The sequence below is a fragment of the Astyanax mexicanus genome, chromosome 1 (assembly GCF_023375975.1).
Source record: "Astyanax mexicanus isolate ESR-SI-001 chromosome 1, AstMex3_surface, whole genome shotgun sequence".
NCBI lineage: Eukaryota > Metazoa > Chordata > Actinopteri > Characiformes > Acestrorhamphidae > Astyanax > Astyanax mexicanus.
In genome coordinates this window covers 33,462,636-33,484,999 of record NC_064408.1, presented here as the reverse complement: position 1 = coordinate 33,484,999, position 22,364 = coordinate 33,462,636, and the positions used below count along the sequence as shown (strand labels likewise).

At 36.8% G+C, this 22,364-nt stretch overlaps 1 protein-coding gene and 1 pseudogene across 1 annotated transcript; one reads left to right on the top strand and one right to left on the bottom strand.

The window, feature by feature from the left end:
* Positions 1-176: 176 nt before the first annotated feature.
* LOC103046227 (tripartite motif-containing protein 16-like protein) lies at positions 177-10,467 on the bottom strand (annotated as a pseudogene).
* A 3,500-nt stretch (positions 10,468-13,967) lies between these two features.
* nccrp1 (P1, F-box associated domain containing) lies at positions 13,968-20,059 on the top strand. Its single transcript, XM_007260975.4, has 6 exons — positions 13,968-14,208; positions 15,837-15,923; positions 16,135-16,231; positions 17,454-17,549; positions 19,110-19,248; positions 19,691-20,059. The coding sequence occupies exons 1-6, from the start codon at positions 14,064-14,066 to the stop codon at positions 19,832-19,834; spliced, it is 708 nt and encodes a 235-aa protein (XP_007261037.3). The 5' UTR covers positions 13,968-14,063; the 3' UTR covers positions 19,835-20,059.
* The last annotated feature ends 2,305 nt before the right edge of the window (positions 20,060-22,364 follow it).

Here is a 22,364-nt window from a genome sequence, read left to right as displayed (position 1 = left end):
ACTGTTATTCTATGTATATTTGCAAGTCGACACACCCCAGAGTTTGCCCAGATGAACGGCCACATGTTGGTTACTATTGTAAAAAGAAAATGGAAGATGGGTTACTCCCATCCACCATCCGGGGTACAACTCCCCTGCGTGTTCGTTTTGATGGAGAGAGTCGCAGACAGGTGGAGTGGAGTTGAAAGCAAACCAAGCATTTTATTACAAAATACTGAATTCAGGAGAACCAATACATACAAGACAGTTAACAGCCATCAAATAGTAAAAGTTCTGACCCCCCTCTGATCTGACTCCGTGTTTATACCCCAAATGACGTGAAACCTGCTGATGAGGCGTTGCTAATGATTAGCTCATGTTAATATGCATAATTTCACGTGTTAGTGCTCAAGTTTCACATGTCTGACCGGACCACTAGTGTTTGGCCTTGACTGTGTCCAGCCGGACAGTGTGGCATTGTTTCAGGAATTGACTGTGTCCAGCCAGACAGTGTGACATTGTTTCAGGAATTGGACAGTGCCGCCCTCCCCATGTGCGCGTGTCCTCCTCCCGCTTTGGTAGGTGAAGGACTTTACACGCACAGAGAGAAAGGCCGCCCTGTTCATCCCGAAGTCTCCTTTGTATCAATTTAGTTCGTACAGAGTGCACCAGTCGATGATTGAAGGCCGTTAGTTAGGGTCATGCAGCGACCAAAATGCCTTAAGCGTGAGCTAAACGAGTCACACAATAGATTTCATATGTTATATGCTAATATGTCAACAACACGTGGTTAGTACGCCATACAATAGATCCTACGTGTTAGTTACATGCCTTATGTATCATGTGGGTTAGTTTGTCATATAATAGAGTCTGTGTTAGTTACATGCCTGATCAAGCAATGTTTAACTATATGTGTAAATAATATATATTGTGAGTATTGGTTAATCTTCTATATAAATGCGTATAAAATACAATGTGAGTAATATAAATGCGTATAAAATACAATGTGAGTATTGGTTAATCTTCTATATAAATGCATATAAAATACAAGGTTTCACACAATGATTATGTAATTATAGATGCTAAAGTTAAGTAATCATAATTGAAAGATATTTGTCAATACACCCAAGGTATAATAAACGGTTACTCTTCATTACCTTACATATTAAATACCAGCACATTTACCACAGAGTACCTTTTACAATACGTGTAGGTGTGATTAAAGACACCACAAGCATCCCGTGCACCGGATCTACAGTACCAGGGATTTTATCAATAGCATGGAAAAATATATCGTGTTGTGCTGTAATTCCTGGCCTGGAGGAAATTGTGTGTAAGTGTGTGTATGACATAGTAACAGCCTGGATACAGAATGCACAGATGTGAAGACAGCAGATTGCTTTTAACCGTGAACATTATTCTGCAGGAATTCATTAATTACATTCATACAGCATTAATGTCAATAACTCTACCATCGTTAATCTAGATTTTTAAGATTTATTCTTGAGTTTGTTTGGTCAGTTCAAATATGCCCAGTTAGACTACAAGCTACAGACAAATTTAGCTTTATAATATGATACGATATAATGGTATATAATATAATATAATATAATATAATAGGCATTCAACCACGGAAATAATACTTTTTCTCCTTCTAAATTGGCGCTCCCTGGTGTTTAAAGTGCTGAACTGCAAGCAGAATTCCTTTGAAATATTTTTTTAGAATAACAATAGGCTCGGGTTGTAATTTTTCGAGTGAGTTTACGTAGTAATTTATTTACAAACTAAGAAAAATAAGTTCAGATTTATACTAAAAAGAGTACAAAGCTTGTCGCTGGGGCTGTACCTTATATTGACGTACAATATTGAAGTACCTTTCAGTGAAAGTATTTTTTTGTCATTTCAGCTATATACAGAGTACACAGTGAAACGAAACAACGTTCCTCCAGGGACCATGGTGCACATAAACACAGTGTAGACAGAACAAAAAGTGCAACAGTACAAATGTGCAGACAGACAATACAACACAATACAGACAAAGAATAATAAATAACAAGACAGTGTGCAACTTATGCAGTGTGCAAAAAAAAAAAAGACCAGTGAGGTAGTGAGGTAGTAATTACCTCTATAACACAGTGTGTAATAGAATGTTCAATTCAATGTTCAATTCACTTTAACTGCTTCTAAATTTAGAGATTTTATGATAAGTAAATCAATCTTTAGGTTTGAAGTGCTGGTGCTGGTCTGAAAATAATTGTTTACTATAAGTTAAGTTGTTTAAATTGACTGTTTGAGTTAAAGACTGACTAACATATAGAGACTGACTGTGACACCATGACCTGGGAGAGGATCTTTAACCCTTTAAAGCTCAAAATATGAACGCCCCTATAATGCACAACATGGATAAAAATGACCCGCGTTCATTTCTCAGGATTTTCCTTTGTTCTGTCTTTTAAAATCAATTTATTTTAGGATTGAATATTCCAAGTGTTTTTTAAATGTCTTGTTTTTGATTATCATTGATCATTATTTTTACTGTAACATTGAACTAAAATAGTCTTTATATCAGTTAGATTTAAACACATTGGTCAAAAATGACCCATTCATTCATGTGTGATATAAAATAAAGTAATTTAATATTATAATTATTCGTTTTTAATCTTTTTTTTTATTTTTAAAGGTGGTAAAGCAGGTGGATCCAAAAGCAGACACCATAATCAGAAGGCGTTTGAATGAAGTGTCTTTAATATAACATTAGAACAGTTACAAGTAATTAATTTTAGCTAATTATTTGTTGATGTATTCTATTTTAGTTAGCTAAAAAACATTTTTTAACCAGTAAAAAAATATAATATGATAACAGTGTTTTTGTTTTCTTTAAATCATTCTATTTTGTATCTGTGACTTTTTTTTTTTTTTAAGATTTAAGGGTATTTTTGTATTATTGTTTGTTTGTTGTGGTCTACCTTTTGTTATATTATATTATTTTTGTTATTATTATATTGTCATGTCCTTGTCCTGTCCCTGTCAGCCTCCATGTTCTTCCATTTTGTTTGTATTCAAAGCCATGCTCAGAGCACATGGCACTCCCCTTGTCTCCGCCCATGTCTTTAGTGCTCCCACCTGTTTCTATTTGTAGCTCCGCCCCTTCATCAGTGTTCACAGGTGTTTCCCATTCCCCTTGTGTGTATTTAAGCCTGTGTGTTTGAGCATGTGGTTGTCTGGTCTTGTGTGTGTTTCACGCCGCCAGGTTGTTGTTTCTTTGTTTTCTGTTTTGTAGTCTATTCGTGTCAATTCCAGAAGTCCTGTCTCTTAATGTATCTTGTTTTAAGTTTAGTTTTTGTTTGTTTGTTTACTTGTAAATAAATGTATTACCTGCGTTTACGTCCGCCTCACGTCCTCCCTGCTGCTGCTCAACCTGACATATATACACAAAAGAAGAATAACTATATTCTCATCTAATGCTTTATTAATCTGCATGCTTCTGTAAATATTTTATTACAATATTTTGATGATGTCACAAAATCAAAGCCTGTAGTAAAAAGATCTCCCTCTACTCTCTACTCTCTAACTCTACTCTCACCTTTAACTCCTCCCACCATCACCAGTGTTCACTTTCAAACAGTCTGGAAATGATCTTTATAAAAATCATTAACTAGAAAAGTGCATTTCCTGAAGGAAACGCAGGATGGTTGCGTAGCTAAAATAGCTCCCATCGTTCACTATGGTCATTGCTATGATGTTGCTAGGTGCTTGCTATGGTGTCTGTGGTGGTTGCTATGGTGTTGCTAGGTGGTTGCTAAGGTGTTGCTATGGTATCTGTGGTGGTTGCAATGATGTTGCTAGCTGGTTGCTAAGGTATCCATGGTGGTTGCTAAGCAGTTGCTAGGTGGTGGCTATGGTGTTGCCATGGTGTCCAAGGTGGTTGCTATGATGTTACCAAGCAGTTGCTAAGTGGTTGCTAAGGTGCTGCTAGGTGGTTGCTAAGATGTTGTTATGGTATCCATGGTGGTTGCTATGGTGTTGCAAAGGTGTTGCTAGGTGGTTGCTAAGATGTTGCTAGGTGGTTGCTATGGTACCCATGTTGTTATGGTGCTGCTAAGCAGTTGCTAGGTGGTTGCTAAGGTGTTGCTAAGCAGTTGCTAGGTGGTTACTAAAGTGTTGCAAAGTGGTTGCTAAGGTGTTGGTATGGTATCCGTGGAGGTTGCTATGGTGTTGCCAAGCAATTGCTAGGTGGTTGGTAAAGAGTTGCTTGGTGGTTGCTAATGTGTTGCTATGGTGTCTGTGATGGTTGCTATGATGTCACTAAGCAGTTGCTAGGTGGTTGCTAAGGTGTTGCTATGGCATCCGTGGTGGTTGCTACGATGTTACTAAGCAGTTGCTATATGGTTGCTAAGGTGCTGCTAGGTGGTTACTAACATGTTGCTATGGCATCCATGGTGGTTGCTTTGGTGTTGCTAAGCAGTTGCTATGTGCTTTCTAAGGTGTTGCTATGGTATCCATGGTGGTTGCTCTTGTGTTGCTAAGCAGTTGCTAGGTGGTTACTAAGGTGTTGCCATGGTATTGCTAGGTGGTTGCTAAGGTGTTGCTATGGTATCCATGGTTTGAGCATGTGGTTGTCTGGTCTTGTGTGTGTTTCACGCCGTCAGGTTGCTGTTTCTTTGTTTTCTGTTTTGTAGTCTATTCGTGTCAATTCCAGAAGTCCTGTCTCTTAATGTATCTTGTTTTAAGTTTAGTTTTTGTTTGTTTGTTTACTTGTAAATAAATTTATTACCTGCGTTTACGTCCGCCTCACGTCCTCCCTGCTGCTGCTCAACCTGACATATATACACAAAAGAAGAATAACTATATTCTCATCTAATGCTTTATTAATCTGCATGCTTCTGTAAATATTTTATTACAATATTTTGATGATGTCACAAAATCAAAGCCTGTAGTAAAAAGATCTCCCTCTACTCTCTACTCTCTAACTCTACTCTCACCTTTAACTCCTCCCACCATCACCAGTGTTCACTTTCAAACAGTCTGGAAATGATCTTTATAAAAATCATTAACTAGAAAAGTGCATTTCCTGAAGGAAACGCAGGATGGTTGCGTAGCTAAAATAGCTCCCACCGTTCACTATGGTCATTGCTATGATGTTGCTAGGTGCTTGCTATGGTGTCTGTGGTGGTTGCTATGGTGTTGCTAGGTTGTTGCTAAGGTGTTGCTATGGTATCTGTGGTGGTTGCAATGATGTTGCTAGCTGGTTGCTAAGGTATCCATGGTGGTTGCTATGGTGTTGCTAAGCAGTTGCTAGGTGGTTGCTATGGTGTTGCTAAGCAGTTGCTAGGTGGTGGCTATGGTGTTGCCATGGTGTCCGAGGTGGTTGCTATGATGTTACCAAGCAGTTGCTAAGTGGTTGCTAAGGTGCTGCTAGGTGGTTGCTAAGATGTTGTTATGGTATCCATGGTGGTTGCTATGGTGTTGCTAGGTGGTTGCTAAGATGTTGCTAGGTGGTTGCTATGGTATCCATGTTGTTATGGTGCTGCTAAGCAGTTGCTAGGTGGTTGCTAAGGTGTTGCTAAGCAGTTGCTAGGTGGTTACTAAAGTGTTGCAAAGTGGTTGCTAAGGTGTTGGTATGGTATCCGTGGAGGTTGCTATGGTGTTGCCAAGCAATTGCTAGGTGGTTGGTAAAGAGTTGCTTGGTGGTTGCTAATGTGTTGCTATGGTGTCTGTGATGGTTGCTATGATGTCACTAAGCAGTTGCTAGGTGGTTGCTAAGGTGTTGCTATGGCATCCGTGGTGGTTGCTACGATGTTACTAAGCAGTTGCTATATGGTTGCTACGGTGCTGCTAGGTGGTTACTAACATGTTGCTATGGCATCCATGGTGGTTGCTTTGGTGTTGCTAAGCAGTTGCTATGTGCTTTCTAAGGTGTTGCTATGGTATCCATGGTGGTTGCTCTTGTGTTGCTAAGCAGTTGCTAGGTGGTTACTAAGGTGTTGCCATGGTATCCATAGTGGTTGTTCTGGTGTTGGTAAGCAGTTGCTAGTTGATTGCTAAGGTGTTGCTAGGTGGTTGCTAAGGTGTTGCTATGGTATCCATGGTGGTTGCTATGGTGTTGCTAAGCAGTTGCTAGGTGGTTGCTAATGTGTTGCTATGGTGTCTGTGGTGGTTGCTAGGTGGTTGCAGTTTAATAGATGATCAGTTTTTATCACATAACCTCACAGATGATCCATAATCAACAAAGAATCCAGCGTAGAGGGGCTGAGTGAATGTGGTGTGGAGTGTGTGTAGGAGGGTCATTGTATCAGAGACGCTGTAGAAGGACAGAGTTCCTGCACTGTGATCCACATACACTCCTATTCTGGAGGATGGAGGAGCTGAGAGAACAGTCTGAATGTTGTTGTGGTAAAAAGTGAGAGAGTGAGAACACTCCAGACTCCAGGACTGACTGTTGAATCCAAACCAACTATCAGCACCCCGTCCTTTCCTACTGATCCCTTTATATGAGACTGAGATGTACACACACACTCCACTCCACTCAACCTCCCAGTAACAGCGTCCACACACACTCTCCTTACACAATACCTGTAAAATGTAATTAAATCTCCCTGGATGATCAGAGTATGGCTGGACTTTATTACTCCTCCTCACCATTCTGTTCTCCTCAGACAGAATGAGAGAACGATTTGCTGTGTTTGGATCCAGAGTCAGCCGACAGAAATCTAAAGACAACAGAAAAAAACAAACCAACGTGTTTTATTTACCTGTGTATTTGTGTGTGCGTGTGTGTGTGTGTGTGTGAGTGTGTTTGTGTGTTATATTTACACTGCAGAAAGTCTTCTCTGGTTTTTGGTTCTGAGGGTAAATTCTGGACTGCTGCAGCTGTGGAGACACACACACACACCCACACACACACACCCACCCACACACACACACACCCACAACAGAAAAGAATAGAATTATTTCTTCTACTGATCTTTTTTGTTTCTCGCTCTTAACTCAGTCAGTGTTTACTGTAACTAAAATGATCATGATTTAAAGAGAAAATCTACAAACTGTCTGATGTCTGACTGTAAGATATTTTTCAACATTTATTTATAATGCAGTGATATATGCAGTTCTGAGGTAAAATATTCCACCAAGACATGTAGAATTCATACACATTTGAAATCTCAACATTTTTCAGACCTTAATTTCCAGACTACAAAAAAATTATAATATTTTTTTTACATTTTAGATGTTTATTATGTAATTAAATTATGCAATAAATATGCAATTTAAATTATTCTGAATTTATATGTCATTATGTCATCAAAATCTTCAAAGGATGCGGTGACAAACAGTGCTTTATCCCTGCATACGACATCTACATCTACATCTGCCACCTCCCCCTTTATGAAGATCTCAGACGATTTCACACATTTCATTGTATTTATCTATTGGGGATTCTCAGCCAACCAGTCTTCATATGTGGGATTTATGAGCCAGTCATCAGAGAATTTACATGTATCTATTACATGAGTTCTGTCAATGATCTCACAAGGCATTTTGTATATTCCACTCATAAACAGCATGAACATCACCTGTGTGTTGATGTAGCAGTGAAATTGAGGACTCTTGGGTGGGCATTAAAGTGGGTTGCAGGAGGAAAAGCACAGGGGGCTGGACATTTCACTTCTCAATAAATCTGCCCAAAGAGGATGTATGTTTCTGGGATGTGTAAGGTGTGCTCTCACACAAACATTCTCACAGCTGCATTGTTTTTTATATTCTTAATTTTATGTTTTAGAAAATATAACAAGACTGTTTGCACAAGTCTTGGAAACATGCTATTTTTTTATTATTACATTAAGTTCAATTTCCATACTTTTAGATAGTAAACAGAATGTCTAAAAGTGTGCCTTAGTCACAGAGAATCCTGAATCTCATCAGCAGCTCTGTAAAGAAATGTGAGTGGGTTTGTTTCTCTACAGTGATCTGAATAAAATAACTTGTATTCTTCTGTCTGACAGCAGGACAGCAGCTCTCACCATGTGGAGGGATTTTCCTGAATTCCTCTCTGCAGAATTCCTCTAGTCGCTCTTTCAGCTCAGAGAGAGATTTCCTCACTCCATCAAATGAGGGATGTTGATGGACAGTGATGCTGGGAGAGTCCTCAGATCCAGAAGAGACACAGAGAGACTGGAAACTCTACAGAGAGAAGAAACACAGTGGAGGAAGATAAAGGTGGAGAAGAGAAATGAAGGAGCTCAGAGCAAATTAGACTAAAGAGAAACTTGGGATTCCAGACAGCTTTATTTATTGGAGCTTCATGAACTTTTGCTGAGAGGAGTTTTAGAAGCTTGATGAGGAGCAGCTTCCTCTGGAGATCAGTGAGAGTTACCTGGAGGAAATGGATGTGATCCTCTGTGTGTGAAAGCTGCTCCAGCTCAGTGTGTCTCCTCTTTAGATCAGCCATCTCCTGCTGCAGTTTCTCCAGGAGTTCTTCAGCTCCACTCAGTTCAGCCTTCTCCTGATCTCTGATCAGCTCTGTTACCTCAGAGCGCTTTTTCTCAATGGAGCGGATCAGCTCAGTAAAGATCCTCTCACTGTCCTCCACTGCTGCCTGTGCAGAGCGCTGTTACACACACACATACACACACACAATTACACACACAATTACACACACACACTGAGAGCTCCAGTCATCACACAGTGAACAAACCACACTGATTTATTTACTAATTTCTATTAGACTTATGGATTATGTGGTTCTGATCCTGTTTGTGATCCTGTATCTATGAACCTGTATCCTGTTTTAAGCTGCACCACTTTAATTCATATTTATGATAACATTGTGTATGATTACAGTATCAGATACCATATAATCACGTCTATTACAGATTACTGAACAACTCTTGAGAAGTGTGTGTTAATTTAGCAATGTCAGGGATGCATAAACATGCAGGCTTTGGAACATTACACTAAATACTTCATAAGTAATAGTTTATATGTATTATAGAATATGTGTGTTTTCTCATTGGGTGAGAGGGGATTCCTGGTGGGCAAATTCCAATATATTTTTCAGCCAACTTTGAGCCAACTGACCTCAGTTTGGAGTCCTCAGTCATGCAGTTAATGCAGTGTTAACTGACAGGATGTAAACCAGCTTGATGTACTTGTTAGCTACATGAGCTTAGCATATCTTGGATTATCTGCTACATTTGAAGTAAAGGAGAAATCTGTGCAAATCTGATTTTTACTGAACAATTCATTTAAAGCCGAACTATCATTCACTCTCTTGCTGTGACTTTAGATGACTGATAGTCCACACTGTGAATCAGTGTCTCAGCACTGATCTCCTCACTGTCTGACTGGAGGAGATCCTGACTGGGTTCTGAAATATCAAATCTCTGCTCAGTTCTCACCTTAAGAGTGTTTACAGTCTGTTTCAGCTCCTGCAGCTTCTTCTGCTTCTCCTGGATTCTCTGCTGGAGTTTCTTCTGCATCTCTTTCAGCTGATTCTATCAACAAGTAAATATTATTATAATTGTGAATTATGATCTTCAGTTTTTATATTAGAGACAGTAAAATAGGTCTAATTCACTCTTGTTCTACAGAGCTGTTACATGTTATTAAAGCACTATGAGACTGGAAGGTGGGTGTGGTCTGGTCACATGTTCACTGACTGGTCTGACCTGATTACTGAGCACTGCCTCACCCATAACACTATTAAAAACACTTCCTTCTATTCATCGACAGAAATGCAAGTTTTAATAGTAAAAATAGCTCTTTAAAAATTATAAATACAGTTAGTATTAACTATTTAAAAATGTACATTTCTCACCTGTTTCTCAGTTCTTTCTGTTGTAGCAGGAACTGTATCATGACCCTTGTGTTTATCCATTGTACATAAATAACAGATAGATCTCTGATCAGTACGATCTTCATCACTTCATCATGCTGAGAGCAGATCTTCTCTTGGAGCTGGGTGGACGCTTTAACCAGCTTGTGCTTCTTCCAAGCAGGAACTTCATAGTGAGGTTTAAGATGAGCTTCACAAAAGGAGGCCAGACACATCAGACAGGACTTGATGGCTCTGAGTTTTCTCCCGGTGCAGAAATCACACTCCACATCTCCAGCTCCAGCGTAACGGGGAGCAGGAGAAGCAGCTTGGAGTTCTGTGTTCTTCTTCAGTTTCTCCACCACTTCAGCCAGCATGTTGTTTCTGCGTAGAACAGGCCTTGGAGTGAAGGTCTCTCTGCACTGGGGGCAGCTGTAGATCCCCCTTTGATCCTCCTGATCCCAGCAGCCATTAATACACACCATACAGAAACTGTGTCCACAGGGAACAGTCACTGGATCCTTCAGCAGATCCAGACAGACTGGACAGCTGAACTGATCGTGATCTACTGAAATACTGGCCTCTGCCATTTTCCTGCACTTCTAGACTAAGAGAGAGCAGCACTCTGAGATCACTTTCATTTACTCTGAACTGAGCAGGAGGGACTTCCTGCTTTACTGCTGTTCAGAGTGTCACAGATAGGAGGAGGAGAAAGAGAGGAGGAGGAGGGGAGAGAGAGGAAGAAAGAGGGAACTGAAATGTAATTTCAGTTTGGTAGTTTAAAATAATGGATGAAATCAACTCCAGCTTGTTAGAGAGCTGCAGTCTCTGTGATGCTCTTTGCACAATCTCTCTAAATTGTCTTTGACTTTCTAAAAGAGTCTTGGTTCCTCTGCTCTGCACGCTCTTCTTCAGCTCACCCCACAGGTTTAAAACTAGTGATTTGGGGACTGAGATGAACATTGGTGGAGTTTGATTTAGTGTCTTGTGAACCAGTTTTGTTTAGATTTGGCCACATGTTTAGGTTCATTTTCTTATTCAACTCTTGAACTCTTGGCTTTTCTGCTTTTGTTGTACATATATTTTGAGTTACACCAAACCCACTTAATGTGAGTGATGCCAAAAAGCCCTACTTTGGTCTCATCTGACCAAAGTTGATGTTCCAGTACTGGTGGGTAAACTGCTTGGAGACTTTGTAATTGCAAGATCCTACTCTTTGATACAATTCTCTAACAGAGACATGTTTTTTTGATTCTCTTACCATCTTCCTCACTGTTTGTGCTGGCAAAATAAACTTGCGTCCTCATCCAGACTTATTTGTGACTTTTCCACTTTATGATGGTTAAATGAAATGTATATGAGATGTGTAATTACTTAGTATACTGCCTATTTTACTGTATGTATCTTATCAAGATTGTGTGTGATAGTAAAACTGCAGTTGATTGGGCAACACTCTATAGTCTATAGGTCTGCCCTATAGAGACTGAACTTCGTACACAGGTTATCTTTATAGTTGTAAAGGTGTGGGCACTGTTGGCGTTACTGTCTAAGTCAATTTACATAAGCTACAAAAAGCACATAAAACAAACCACTTTAGTTTGTTCTGTACTTTTTCTAAATAAAAGACAATGGTTATATTAATAGAACACAACCTTAATGAACCACTGACATGTTAATCAATAACCTTAATTTTCAGTCTACATGAACATCATTATTACTATATGATTCTTTTCCTTTTTTTTATTTCCTTTGAAAATAGAAGCTGTTTTCTAGTGAGAAGTTCATTGTACTTTGTAATACATACATGGCCTTATTGTCTAAAACCCTGCGGCAGATTATGTCTACTGTTCATGTACCTAATGTAGTTGTCACTCTACTTAAGATTTTGTGAAGGCTTGAATTGGCACAGGGGTCCCAATCCACATTGAAAACTATCTACCTTTTAAGTAGTTCTTATTCAGTGGGGTACTGTTTATACAATAGTCTATATTATTAATAGAGTAATAGCATTGTAACTGCAGTGAAATAATTACTATAGTAAAGACAAGGCATTGATTTTGGTCATGGTTATGCTTGTTGCTCAGCTTGTTCTTGATGGTAATGCTGGCCACCCAGAACAAATTGACCAACATGGTCAAGCCTAGTCTTACTTGTTTAAGTTGATCCTGCTTGTGGACAAGCTAAGTTGTCAAACTCAAACTCAAACATAAGCTGTGCTGGTCAAAGTCTAAAGAAGTCATTATCATCTTGACCAGCTTGAGCTGACCATGTTGTTTTTTTTCATGCCTCCCCTGAGCTTGTTTCCTGACTGTTTGAATTATGTAAGTTTAGTCAGAATAATGGGTGTGACATATTGTATGCAATATATACCCTGAAATTTTGTTATATTATTTTAGGTCATCAGGTACCTAACTCAGGTAACTTCTTTGCTGTTTGTAGCAAAAGGAAAATTCACAGTGAATCACATTTTCCATCAAAGGGTAAATAAACCTCCTAATTTTAGCTGACTCCACCCTGAGCTCAAATTTGAAAAAGCCAAAAAAAAAAAAAAATGAGGTAAAGGTAGAGTAGGTTTGGAGGGGCAATGGGTGTTGTATGGGTTTACGAGCGAGCAGATTTTCTGCTTACAGAAAATCTCAATTAGTTGTTTACCATATCATATTGTATGCAATGATAAAATGTAATGTTCACTTTGTTGCAGTAGGGTTTTCGTAATTATTTTTAATTAAATGTTTATTCACACTGTAAACCCAAAAGGTGTTTTAACTCAAATGAATCAAATCTGTTATACATAAAAATGGAATTTTTCTAAACATTGCTGAACTTCAAACGGAGATCTTTGAGTTAAACTAACTTAAAATAACTTAGTTTAGTCTGTTGCCATTGGCAGCTTCTTTTCCATTGGCTTCTGGTACAAACTATTTGATTCCTGGGTGTGTCATCCATTTTCTAATTCTCACCATCCATTGTGTAGTCATCCCCTGGGCTACCTTAGGTAAAATTGTAGATCATTTATTATGATAAACTGCCTGGCCTCTGTGTTGTTGGCTGTAAAAACAGGCATCATTTTCTAAACTGCTAACTCTGTGCTGGTTGTGCTCTCAATATTGTTCACTCTTTTTGAGAAAACAGTAATAATTAACTTTGATGTCACTGTTAATTTTTTTGTAGTGGCCACAACATTTTTTTTGTGGTGCCCATTTAGAATTTTTGGCTATAAAAAACAACTAAAAAATGCATATGTCGAGTGAAAAGAAATTAATATAATCATTGTTATACTCTTAAACAAGTAAGAGTAAGGGTTGTAAGTAAGGTAAGTAAGGGTTGTGCAAATAGTTACTTTAACTAAAAAAAGTTAAGTTTCAGGTACACCACATTTTGAGTGTAAAGTACTTGTTGTTTGTCTGTTGAACTTAAAGATGAACATTTGTTCAACTCCACACAGTGATATAAATGACTAAAAAAATGAGTTTTGAAAACCTAATTTATTTGAGGCAACAAATTACCTCAAATGATTTGAGTAGACCTAACTTATTACAGGGTTTACAGTGCAGTGGTGCACTTTACACCGCATCTATCAGACTCTCCCATGCATATTATACAGCATTCTGCCCCCTGTACTTCCCACTCAACTCATTCCTTACCTGCACTTACTCATAGTTATTCTGTCACCTACTGGACTATTTCCTCACTTCCACACACACACTCTAGATATCTGCATATCTACATAGCATCATATATTTACTTATTCAGACTTACATAACATATCTCAGTGCATTATTTGTTTATAGTGTAAGTTATTATGTGTATTGTTTTTGAGTGTACTGTGTATATTGTTTATACTGTAAAGGTATCTGTATATCTTATTTTATATTATATTTTCTTTTTCTTCTTGTAAATATTGTTCTCTGTACATTGGTGGGAATCTGCACCCAAGTTTTTCACTCACATGTACATCTGTACTCTATGATGTAACAATAAAAATCTTGAATCTTGAATCTAATATTTTGGTAGTACGACAGTATGAAGTATGAAAGTTTAGAGATAGGCCTGAATTATCTTTTATAGTAGGTGTAGCTGTTTTTTTCTGACTGGGTGAATTCTTTAAGTTCAGTTTGTTTGATCTGCTTATCTCAGTGTGAGGAAGCTGTTGAGAAACACGGAGTGTCTCCAGAGAGGTGGGGCAGGGTTTAATAATAAAGCTGTCCTCTCGGTCTTCCCTCTTCCTGCTTCTGCCAGGCTGAGCTGAGCTGAGCGCAGGGAAGGAGCTCCGATGGCGGATGAATGGAAGCAGAAGTGTGACCAGCTCTGGCAGCTGGGGGCGAACGGGGTCCCCCTGCCAGACAGCGTGGACTGGAGAACCGTGTACGAGAAGAAACCGCTGGAGAGGAACTTACTGAAGAACCCAGCGCCGCACGGTCAGTGTCAGTCTAACTATTAGTTAGGTTAAAAACCGGGCTTTAGGTTTGTTAAACTCGCTACAGTAAACACTGCCTTTACTCTTCTGAGTTTAATCAATAAAAAATAGTAGGGTCTTTAAGCTGAGAGTCGAATACGTAGCTTCAGTTTTAATACAGCTGAATCATTTTACCTACATTTCTCTAAAGATTTTTTCGTTCCACCTTAAAACAGAGCAGCTGTTGCCTTACGACGCCTAGTCAGTCTCAACACCCGCAATGTAACCAGAGACTGATACACCATTTAAGATGGAACGGAACGAAGCAGGCTAATAGCATTAATCTCACACTAGCTATTTATCTGTAGTTAATGTATCTAATTATAGTAGCTAATTAAGTTTATATTCAGATTCGGATTCAGAATAATTAAAGAAAAGCATGATGTTTTTTTAGGTTAAAATAACCAGTCCAGCCAATAGCAAAGGTAAAACAGCAAGCTAACAGTTAGCTCTTGAGTTGTCAGAGCAGTTCCGTACAGGGTTGCCAGGTCCAACAAAAATATCCAACCTAAACTCAGTTTAAAACCCGCCCTTCAGAAGCTTAAACTAGCCCAAAATATATGCGTGTCACACGTTTGAAGCAAATGGCAAAACAACTATGAGTGCACGACTTAGTATTTTGGTTTTAGGGGGAATTATTGTCATTAATAATATTGTAACATTAGTGTTTTATTAGTTATTTTATAGCAGTTTTATATTCCAGTCAGGAACATTTAAAAGTAACATAATAAGCAAAAATGCATTTTTTTTCCTCTTTTCTGTTCTTGCCCCTCCTCTCTCTTCTCTTTTTTTTTTAACATTTTCAAAGCTCAATTTGGCAGGAAAACCGCAAACCTGGCAGCTCTGGTTCCAATATGATGAAAAACAGAAGCCCAGTTAGTTTACTTCTGCGTATTTTATGATAGCTAACACTAGCTAGATATCTATAATACAATTCAGTTCAGCTTAATTTAAAATTAGAATATACCTTTTTCTTTTTACTTTGTTAGCTGTTAGTCGCTTGACATATTAAGCAATATTCATCATGTCATGTTTAAAATATTAGTGTTTAAGTTTAATTTTTAATTTTAGCTTTAGTCACAGTCATTACAAACAAATAAGCTTATTTTTTAGTTTAAAAGTTTATTTTGCATTTTAGTTTATAACAATGTAATTCATGTTTATAACACTGTGTTCTGATTTTTGATTCATCAACTGATGGGGCAAAGTAATATATGTAGCTAGTCAGGTGAAAAAATATTTACTTAAGTAATTTATTTTAGCTTTTAATCAAAGTAATTACAAATAAATAAGCTTAAAATATGTTTTTATTTAAATGTTTATTTAACATTTAAAGGTTATAACAATGTAATTCATGTCATTAATACATTTAGTCATGTTCACCAAATTAAGCAAATGTGTGTGCTTTGTGGCAAAATTAAGGCAAAGCTATAGAAATGTCTTGACCAATCAGCATTTTGTCTGTTCTCTGGAGAAAGAGTGTAGTGATTATGCAACAAGGTTATTATAACTGGGTGTTTCTCTTAGTCAGCGAAACCTCAACAATTGTTCACTGAGTCTGTATTTGTGTATCTGTTTGGTTAACTCTAGGTGTGTCTCACAGCACACCTCCACCAGAGCGGGAGGTCACAGGAATTCCTCCAGATCCCAACCAGCCACCTCAGTTTGAACCCACAGGTAAACAGAACAACTGAAGACTATATTCTATACATGGCATTACATTTTTTAAAAAGGGCAATAACAGATACTATGTACATTTATGCACTACAAAAATATGAATAAGCCATCATTAGTTTGTCAGTATATACAATCTAATTCTTCAGGCTTATCTAATTTAACATATTTTTTTATATCCTTTATAAGACTGCATTGCCTCTTTCTGTTTTAGGTGATTTTACAGGTTGGAGCACCAGTTCAGAGGTTTTGCCGTATGACACCAGTGGTATTCCACCAGGTGTGGTGGTCTGCCATATGCCACAGTTCAGGTAATGCACAGCAGTGAGCTGGGAACAATTTAAAAATCAAACAAACAAATACCAGTAATGATAGTTGTCTTTTTAAATTATTCCTCACCAGTCCAAACAATACTAACCAGATAAAAGCACCCTGTTTCATATTGATTGTTTTTGTGTTTTTTACAAAACCATATCCATATCTCTACCCATTCAGCCTACATTAGCTTAGCTCTGCCCATCCATGCTAAAGTTATAAGGAGTGCTTTAGCCTAGACTTATTTTTGAATGACACACAACTAAATATCCAACACAGGCCATTGATTTGCTTATGTCAGTCGTAAAGGTATAGTAACAAAAAAGCTTGCTTAAATTCACAAGCAAAAGAGACGTAATATGAAAAGATTGTGTTTAGCACCTTGTTTTAGTATATTTTTGTGTTTTTATATTTGTCTGTTTTTATTTTTACATTTAAAAATGTTCTATTTATATTTATTTGATCACTGAGACAAACATATGTTAATTCAAGTGAGCTTACCAGTCCATTTGCCATGCTTTAAGCTGCATGACCTGTATGTGCCTGCTTCTCTGTTAAGGCATTAACACACAATCCAAACACTGGTGGGGTGTGTGGTTGGAGTGGTTAAAAAGAATGTTGTCTTTTCTTGTTTTCAGATGAATGTTCTGGATTAGTAGAATAGCAGAACTAGGGCTGTCTGCTAGTTAGCTCCAAGAATCTAAATGCTGAAAATTCTAACAATAACAATATAGATTAAACAGCCACACAATGAAATAAGATGAGATGATAATTAATACTGAAATAAAAACACTTTGTTTAATTAGTAAAAGGATCACGTAATTTTTAACTGGTTTATTTGTATTATTCTATTAGCCAACTGTTTAAATTACTATTGTCTAGTATGTTTAATGTATAATAAAACAGGTGTCCTAAAATTTTGTTGTTGATTACTGATGTGAAAATAACTATTTAATATTTAGGGTCAATGTCCATTATAACGTTTATTTCTGCAGCATTACAAATGCAAGACAATAAAAAGGCCAGAATCATCTAAATGATAAAATGATTTATCTAAAAATAAATCTAAAAAATTCTGCTGCTCTGTGGTTCATTAGATAAATTCTCATATATCAGTTTTAAATATTGGTCAAAAAAATTAGATTAGAACCAGTCAATATGATAATTCCATTATTGTGTCTTTTTATACCCTGATGTGGTCTTCTCCTTCTTCCACAGATGGTTTTCTATGAAGCAGCGTATCGACCTGAAGGCTGAGGGACTGTGGGATGAGCTACTGGACAAGTACCAACCAGATATAGCCATTGAGGACTGGTAAGTTAGAAATATTTGTTGATATGAGAATTTAATCAGGTGTTTAATTATCTAAATCATAACTTTTAGTTCATAAAATGTTTAGTTTATAAGTTTAGGTTTAAACTAAACAGAGTGTAATGTAGAAATACAGAAATAATTATACATTTAAAGTTGATAATTAATATTTATTTGCAAATGTGCACATGACCACTTTCACTGTTTTTCACTTAAGAAATTCTCCATAATGACTTGAAATAAAATCTTTTTTACACAGACTTAGATTGACTTAGAGGTTATTCCTTGTTTAATGTTTTTTTTCTGATAGCAAATATTCATCCTTTGAAGGCCTGTGATAATATTGAGGGAAAAGTACTGTTTAAATACAATACTTTGGTAGACTACTGTATTAAACCATTGATAGTTCATCAACTCCAGGAACGAGAGCTTTCCTCCCATTTGGTTCAATTTTTGCAAACTATTAAAAACATGGCTCATCAGATTCTTCATAAAATGATATTAGGGCTTATGTGACGCTGATAAGAGATATCCTTTGTGACGCTGATAAGAGATATTATGTGTATCATCTGTAATATTCAGCACCTGGGACATTTAATGTACATGTTTTGAGAATGTCTCAAAGTAACACTGACTTCCACAAACTACTTAATCTAAGAATACCACTTATGCCACATTTATGTCTTGTAAATTATGACATAAATAAGAAAAAGTATGTTAATGGCAGATTTTACAACTAACAAGAAAACTACTTTACAACTTTGGGTTTCCTATTCAAAATGTTCAAATGTTCAACCATATTTTTATGTGAATCTATCTTTTTTTGCTCTCTGTTGATTTGGTATAGTTGTTAGCTTAATAATATTTTTCTGTGATTTGTCTGTGTCCATATTACTGTTTGTATTCATCTGCTACATTGTCCTTTATTTAAACAACTCAAGAAAGGAATTTACCATCTTTCCCTAAAGAAGTGGTTGCATTTATTTTTACCAACATCTCTTTAACTGCTATCACAGTTGTTATTGACTAAACAAAAATGCAGTAATCCTGCCGTGGGTAAGTTGGTCAGTTAGTTGAGACACTTTGGCATTTTCATTGCCTTGCCTGAGCTCTGGTTTCAGATCCTGACTGCAGTTAGTTTAAGCTGTAAATGGTGAAAATATTGCTCAAAAAGAGTTTGCAATCAATTGTGGGGGAAGTTAGTTGAGACAAGGTTGGTGTGATTAAACAAGATTTCCTGTTTGCTGTGAAGTCACACAGTTATTAGCCAATGACTCGTGTTACTGTACTGTAAAGTCCACAGTGACCATCATATCATTACCAACAAAGTTTAGTGATTTATTTATGTATTTATATTTGTAGATTTATATATAATAATGGCAAAAGTCATGGGATAGGATTGCAGCATGTAAATTGATCATGAATTGTTACCTCAGGGGACTGTCCACAGTGTCATATGTTACTTTTTTTACATAAAATTCTTAAAGAATATTATTTTTACATTTTTGCATGCAACTTATAATTGTGCATTGTACTTGTTTGTGTGTGTATGTTTGTGTGTAGGTATGAGGAGAGTCAGCTTCATGCTTCTATCTATGAACTTTGCGTGAAGCTTCTGGGGGCTGATGGACAGACGGTCATTAAAGAACACACCTGCAGCCCCACAGAGGACCTGGAGAACTACTCACACAATTGGAAACAGGTAAAGACACACAGATGTGCACAATTGTGTTGTGTGTGTGTGTGTGTGTGTCCGCACACCTGCAGAGAACGTGGTGACAAGCAATGAAGCAATAAAATCATCTAATCAAAGTGCTGTAAATGTTTTATGCTGAAAAATGACATATGTTTACACTGTAAGCCTGTTGGATTCATCAAACGGTCTGTTAGCTTGTAGTGTGTGAAATCACACACTCCAAACACGCACAAAAACAGATGATAAGACTATTAATTCAAGTATTTTCCACATTTTATAAAAAAAAATGAAAACTGTGTTCATATATAAATATATTTTAAATCTGCTACTAACATGTATAGAAAGAGTTTAGTACTAAACTGAAAGAAATTTATTTTTTATTATTTATCACTGGAACCAATAACATTTCATAACTATATTAAACCATAACATGTGCTTATGTCTGCAGGTTTCCCATGTGTTCTCCGGCTATGGACCCGGTGTGCGATACATTTCCTTCACTCATAAACTGAAAAACCAGTTCATGGTGGAATTCTTCGGCACCTTGGTCACGGACAGCTCTGTCACCATCAAGGCCAAAAAGTCTACCTAATAAAAATCCATCACAACAATAAATATCCAACAATAGCAGTATAAACATTCACAATTACCAGCTACTCTACAGAGATGTTATGTTGCACCATAAAGAACATTTGCATAGCAAAAAACACATTTTTTATATTTTTGAACAACATTTACAAACTTACATACTTGAGTATTATCAGAAGGACTGTACACTTTAGTAAACCAAAGAATTAATAAAAGTTGTTTGCTTGTTTTTTTTGTTGTTTTTTGTGTGATTACGCTTGAAAAGAAAAGAAATAAAGCAATGAAGTGTTTATTTTTTAACTGATTTGCTTAAACAAAATAAAACAAAATAAGAATATATCTAGTCTGTGTTTTCAGTTATGCACTGCATGCTGGTGTTAAGTTATGTTTTGGCCAGCAGAGGACACCAGACATAAAGAATGAAGATCTGTGCCTCACCTAGTCACAGTTACAAGTCTTAACTGATCCCAAATGTGCACATTATTTAAATAATTACGTATGCAATAAAAAAACACAAAACATACCTCTTTATAATTATTAATATTAAATATACTTATTAAAGTAGATGTGCATAGCATGTGACATCTACAACATATGAACTACAGGGTGGATTCACAATTACTGTAAAGTATCATTACTGTGTCAGAACTGTTGTGTAACAGTATAATTACTGTATAGTAAATGTTACTATGAATACATCACAGTAATTTTCTGCAGCGTTTTGCATTGCATGTACAGTGGTGCATTAATGTTTGTGATACCCTCTGAAGTTTCTGTATTTCGCATAAAATATGCATACATTTGATCTAAATTTGTATCAGATTTACAAACATGTCCATGTAAGTAGATAAAGAAAATCCAATTAAACAAATGAGACAAGTATTATAATTGCTTATTTCTTTATTAAGAAAAAAAAATCCAATATTATATATTAGTGAGGGGAAAAGTATGTGAACCTTTTCTGTCAGTCTCTGGTGTGACCCAAATCTATTAATCCAAAAACATTTTCCAGTAGGCTTGTGGCTTATCCATGTTATCCTTAGAAATCTCCAGACAGGGAGCTATGTTCTTTTTTGAGAGCAAACCCAACTCTAGAGATGGTTTTGGAACCTTTTTTAGACTGATGAACATCAACTCTCCTTCGTTTGTGCCATGACACACTTCAATAAACGTGTTGTAAGGAGCACACTTTGAAAGATCCCTGTTCTTTAAATACAACAGAGTGCCCACTTACACCTGTTTGTCATCCTACTGATTGAAAACACCTGACTTCACCTAATTTCACCTACTAATCCTAGAGGTTCACATAGATTTCCCACACTCACAAATATGTCATGTTGGATCATTTTAAAATAAATAATATTTTGTCTGAATCAAAAACAAACAGCCCAACAATCAATGTAGGCTATATAATTGGTTGATAGAACCAAACTGGCAAAGAATCTTTTGCAGTGAAACAACCTATTTTTAAATTTATTTTTAACTCAGAACCTCAGTACACCTTAGCTTAAGGTTACAGTCACTTCAGGGAAGGTTCTTCCATGTTTTCTCCATTTGTGAATAGTAGCAGTCACTGTGGTTCACTCTAGTCTCAAACCCTTAGAAATAATGTTGTAGCCTTTTCCAGACTGACAGCTGTCAATTACTTCTTTTTTGTTTTCTCATCTGTTCTTGATTTTTTTTTTTCAGATTGGGGAATAATGTGTTGTTTTTTGAGATATTTTAGCTGCTACATATTGTCAGACATGTTGTTAGTCACAGTTAATTCCTTGGGCGTGGGGTTTCACATTGGGCTAGGGTTATTTGGACTGCTTTTTTCCCATAATAGATGTAATTATCATTTAAAAATGCTTATTGTTTTCACTTAGATTATCTTTCTTTGATATTAAAGGTTGTTTGATAATCTGAAAAATCTAAGAATGATAAAAAAGCAAATACTTTTCATGGCTCTATATACAGCTCTGGAAACAATTAGGAGACCACTTCAGTTTCTGAATCAGTTTCTCTGATTTTGCTATTCATAGGTATATGTTTGGGTAAAATGAACATTGTTGTTTTTTTCTATAAACTACGGACAACATTTCTCCAAAATTCAAAATAAAGACAAAATGACAAAAGGGAAGCAGAGCTTTTAATAACCTTATATAATGCAAAGAAAACAAGTTTTAAGAGTTCAAATCAATATTTTGGTTTTTAATCACAGTTTTCATGCATCTTGGCATCATGTTCTCCTCCACCAGTCTTACACACTGCTTTGGTGTGGTCATCTATCTTCCTCTTGATAATATTCCAGAGCTTTTCAATTTGGTAAAAATCAAAGAAACTCATAATTTTTAAGTGTTCTCTTATTGATTTCCAGAGCTGTATGTTACCACTGGCTGGGAGCAGCAGGACAGGCCGCTGGGGGGCGCTGTTGTCGTGTATTGTTTGTATGTAAGATACTGTGTGCGCGCTCCTGCTGTTTGGGGATGGGGTGCTTTTCTGACAGGAGGGAAGGAAGACTTGAGAAGAGAGAGAGAGAGAGAGAGAGTAAG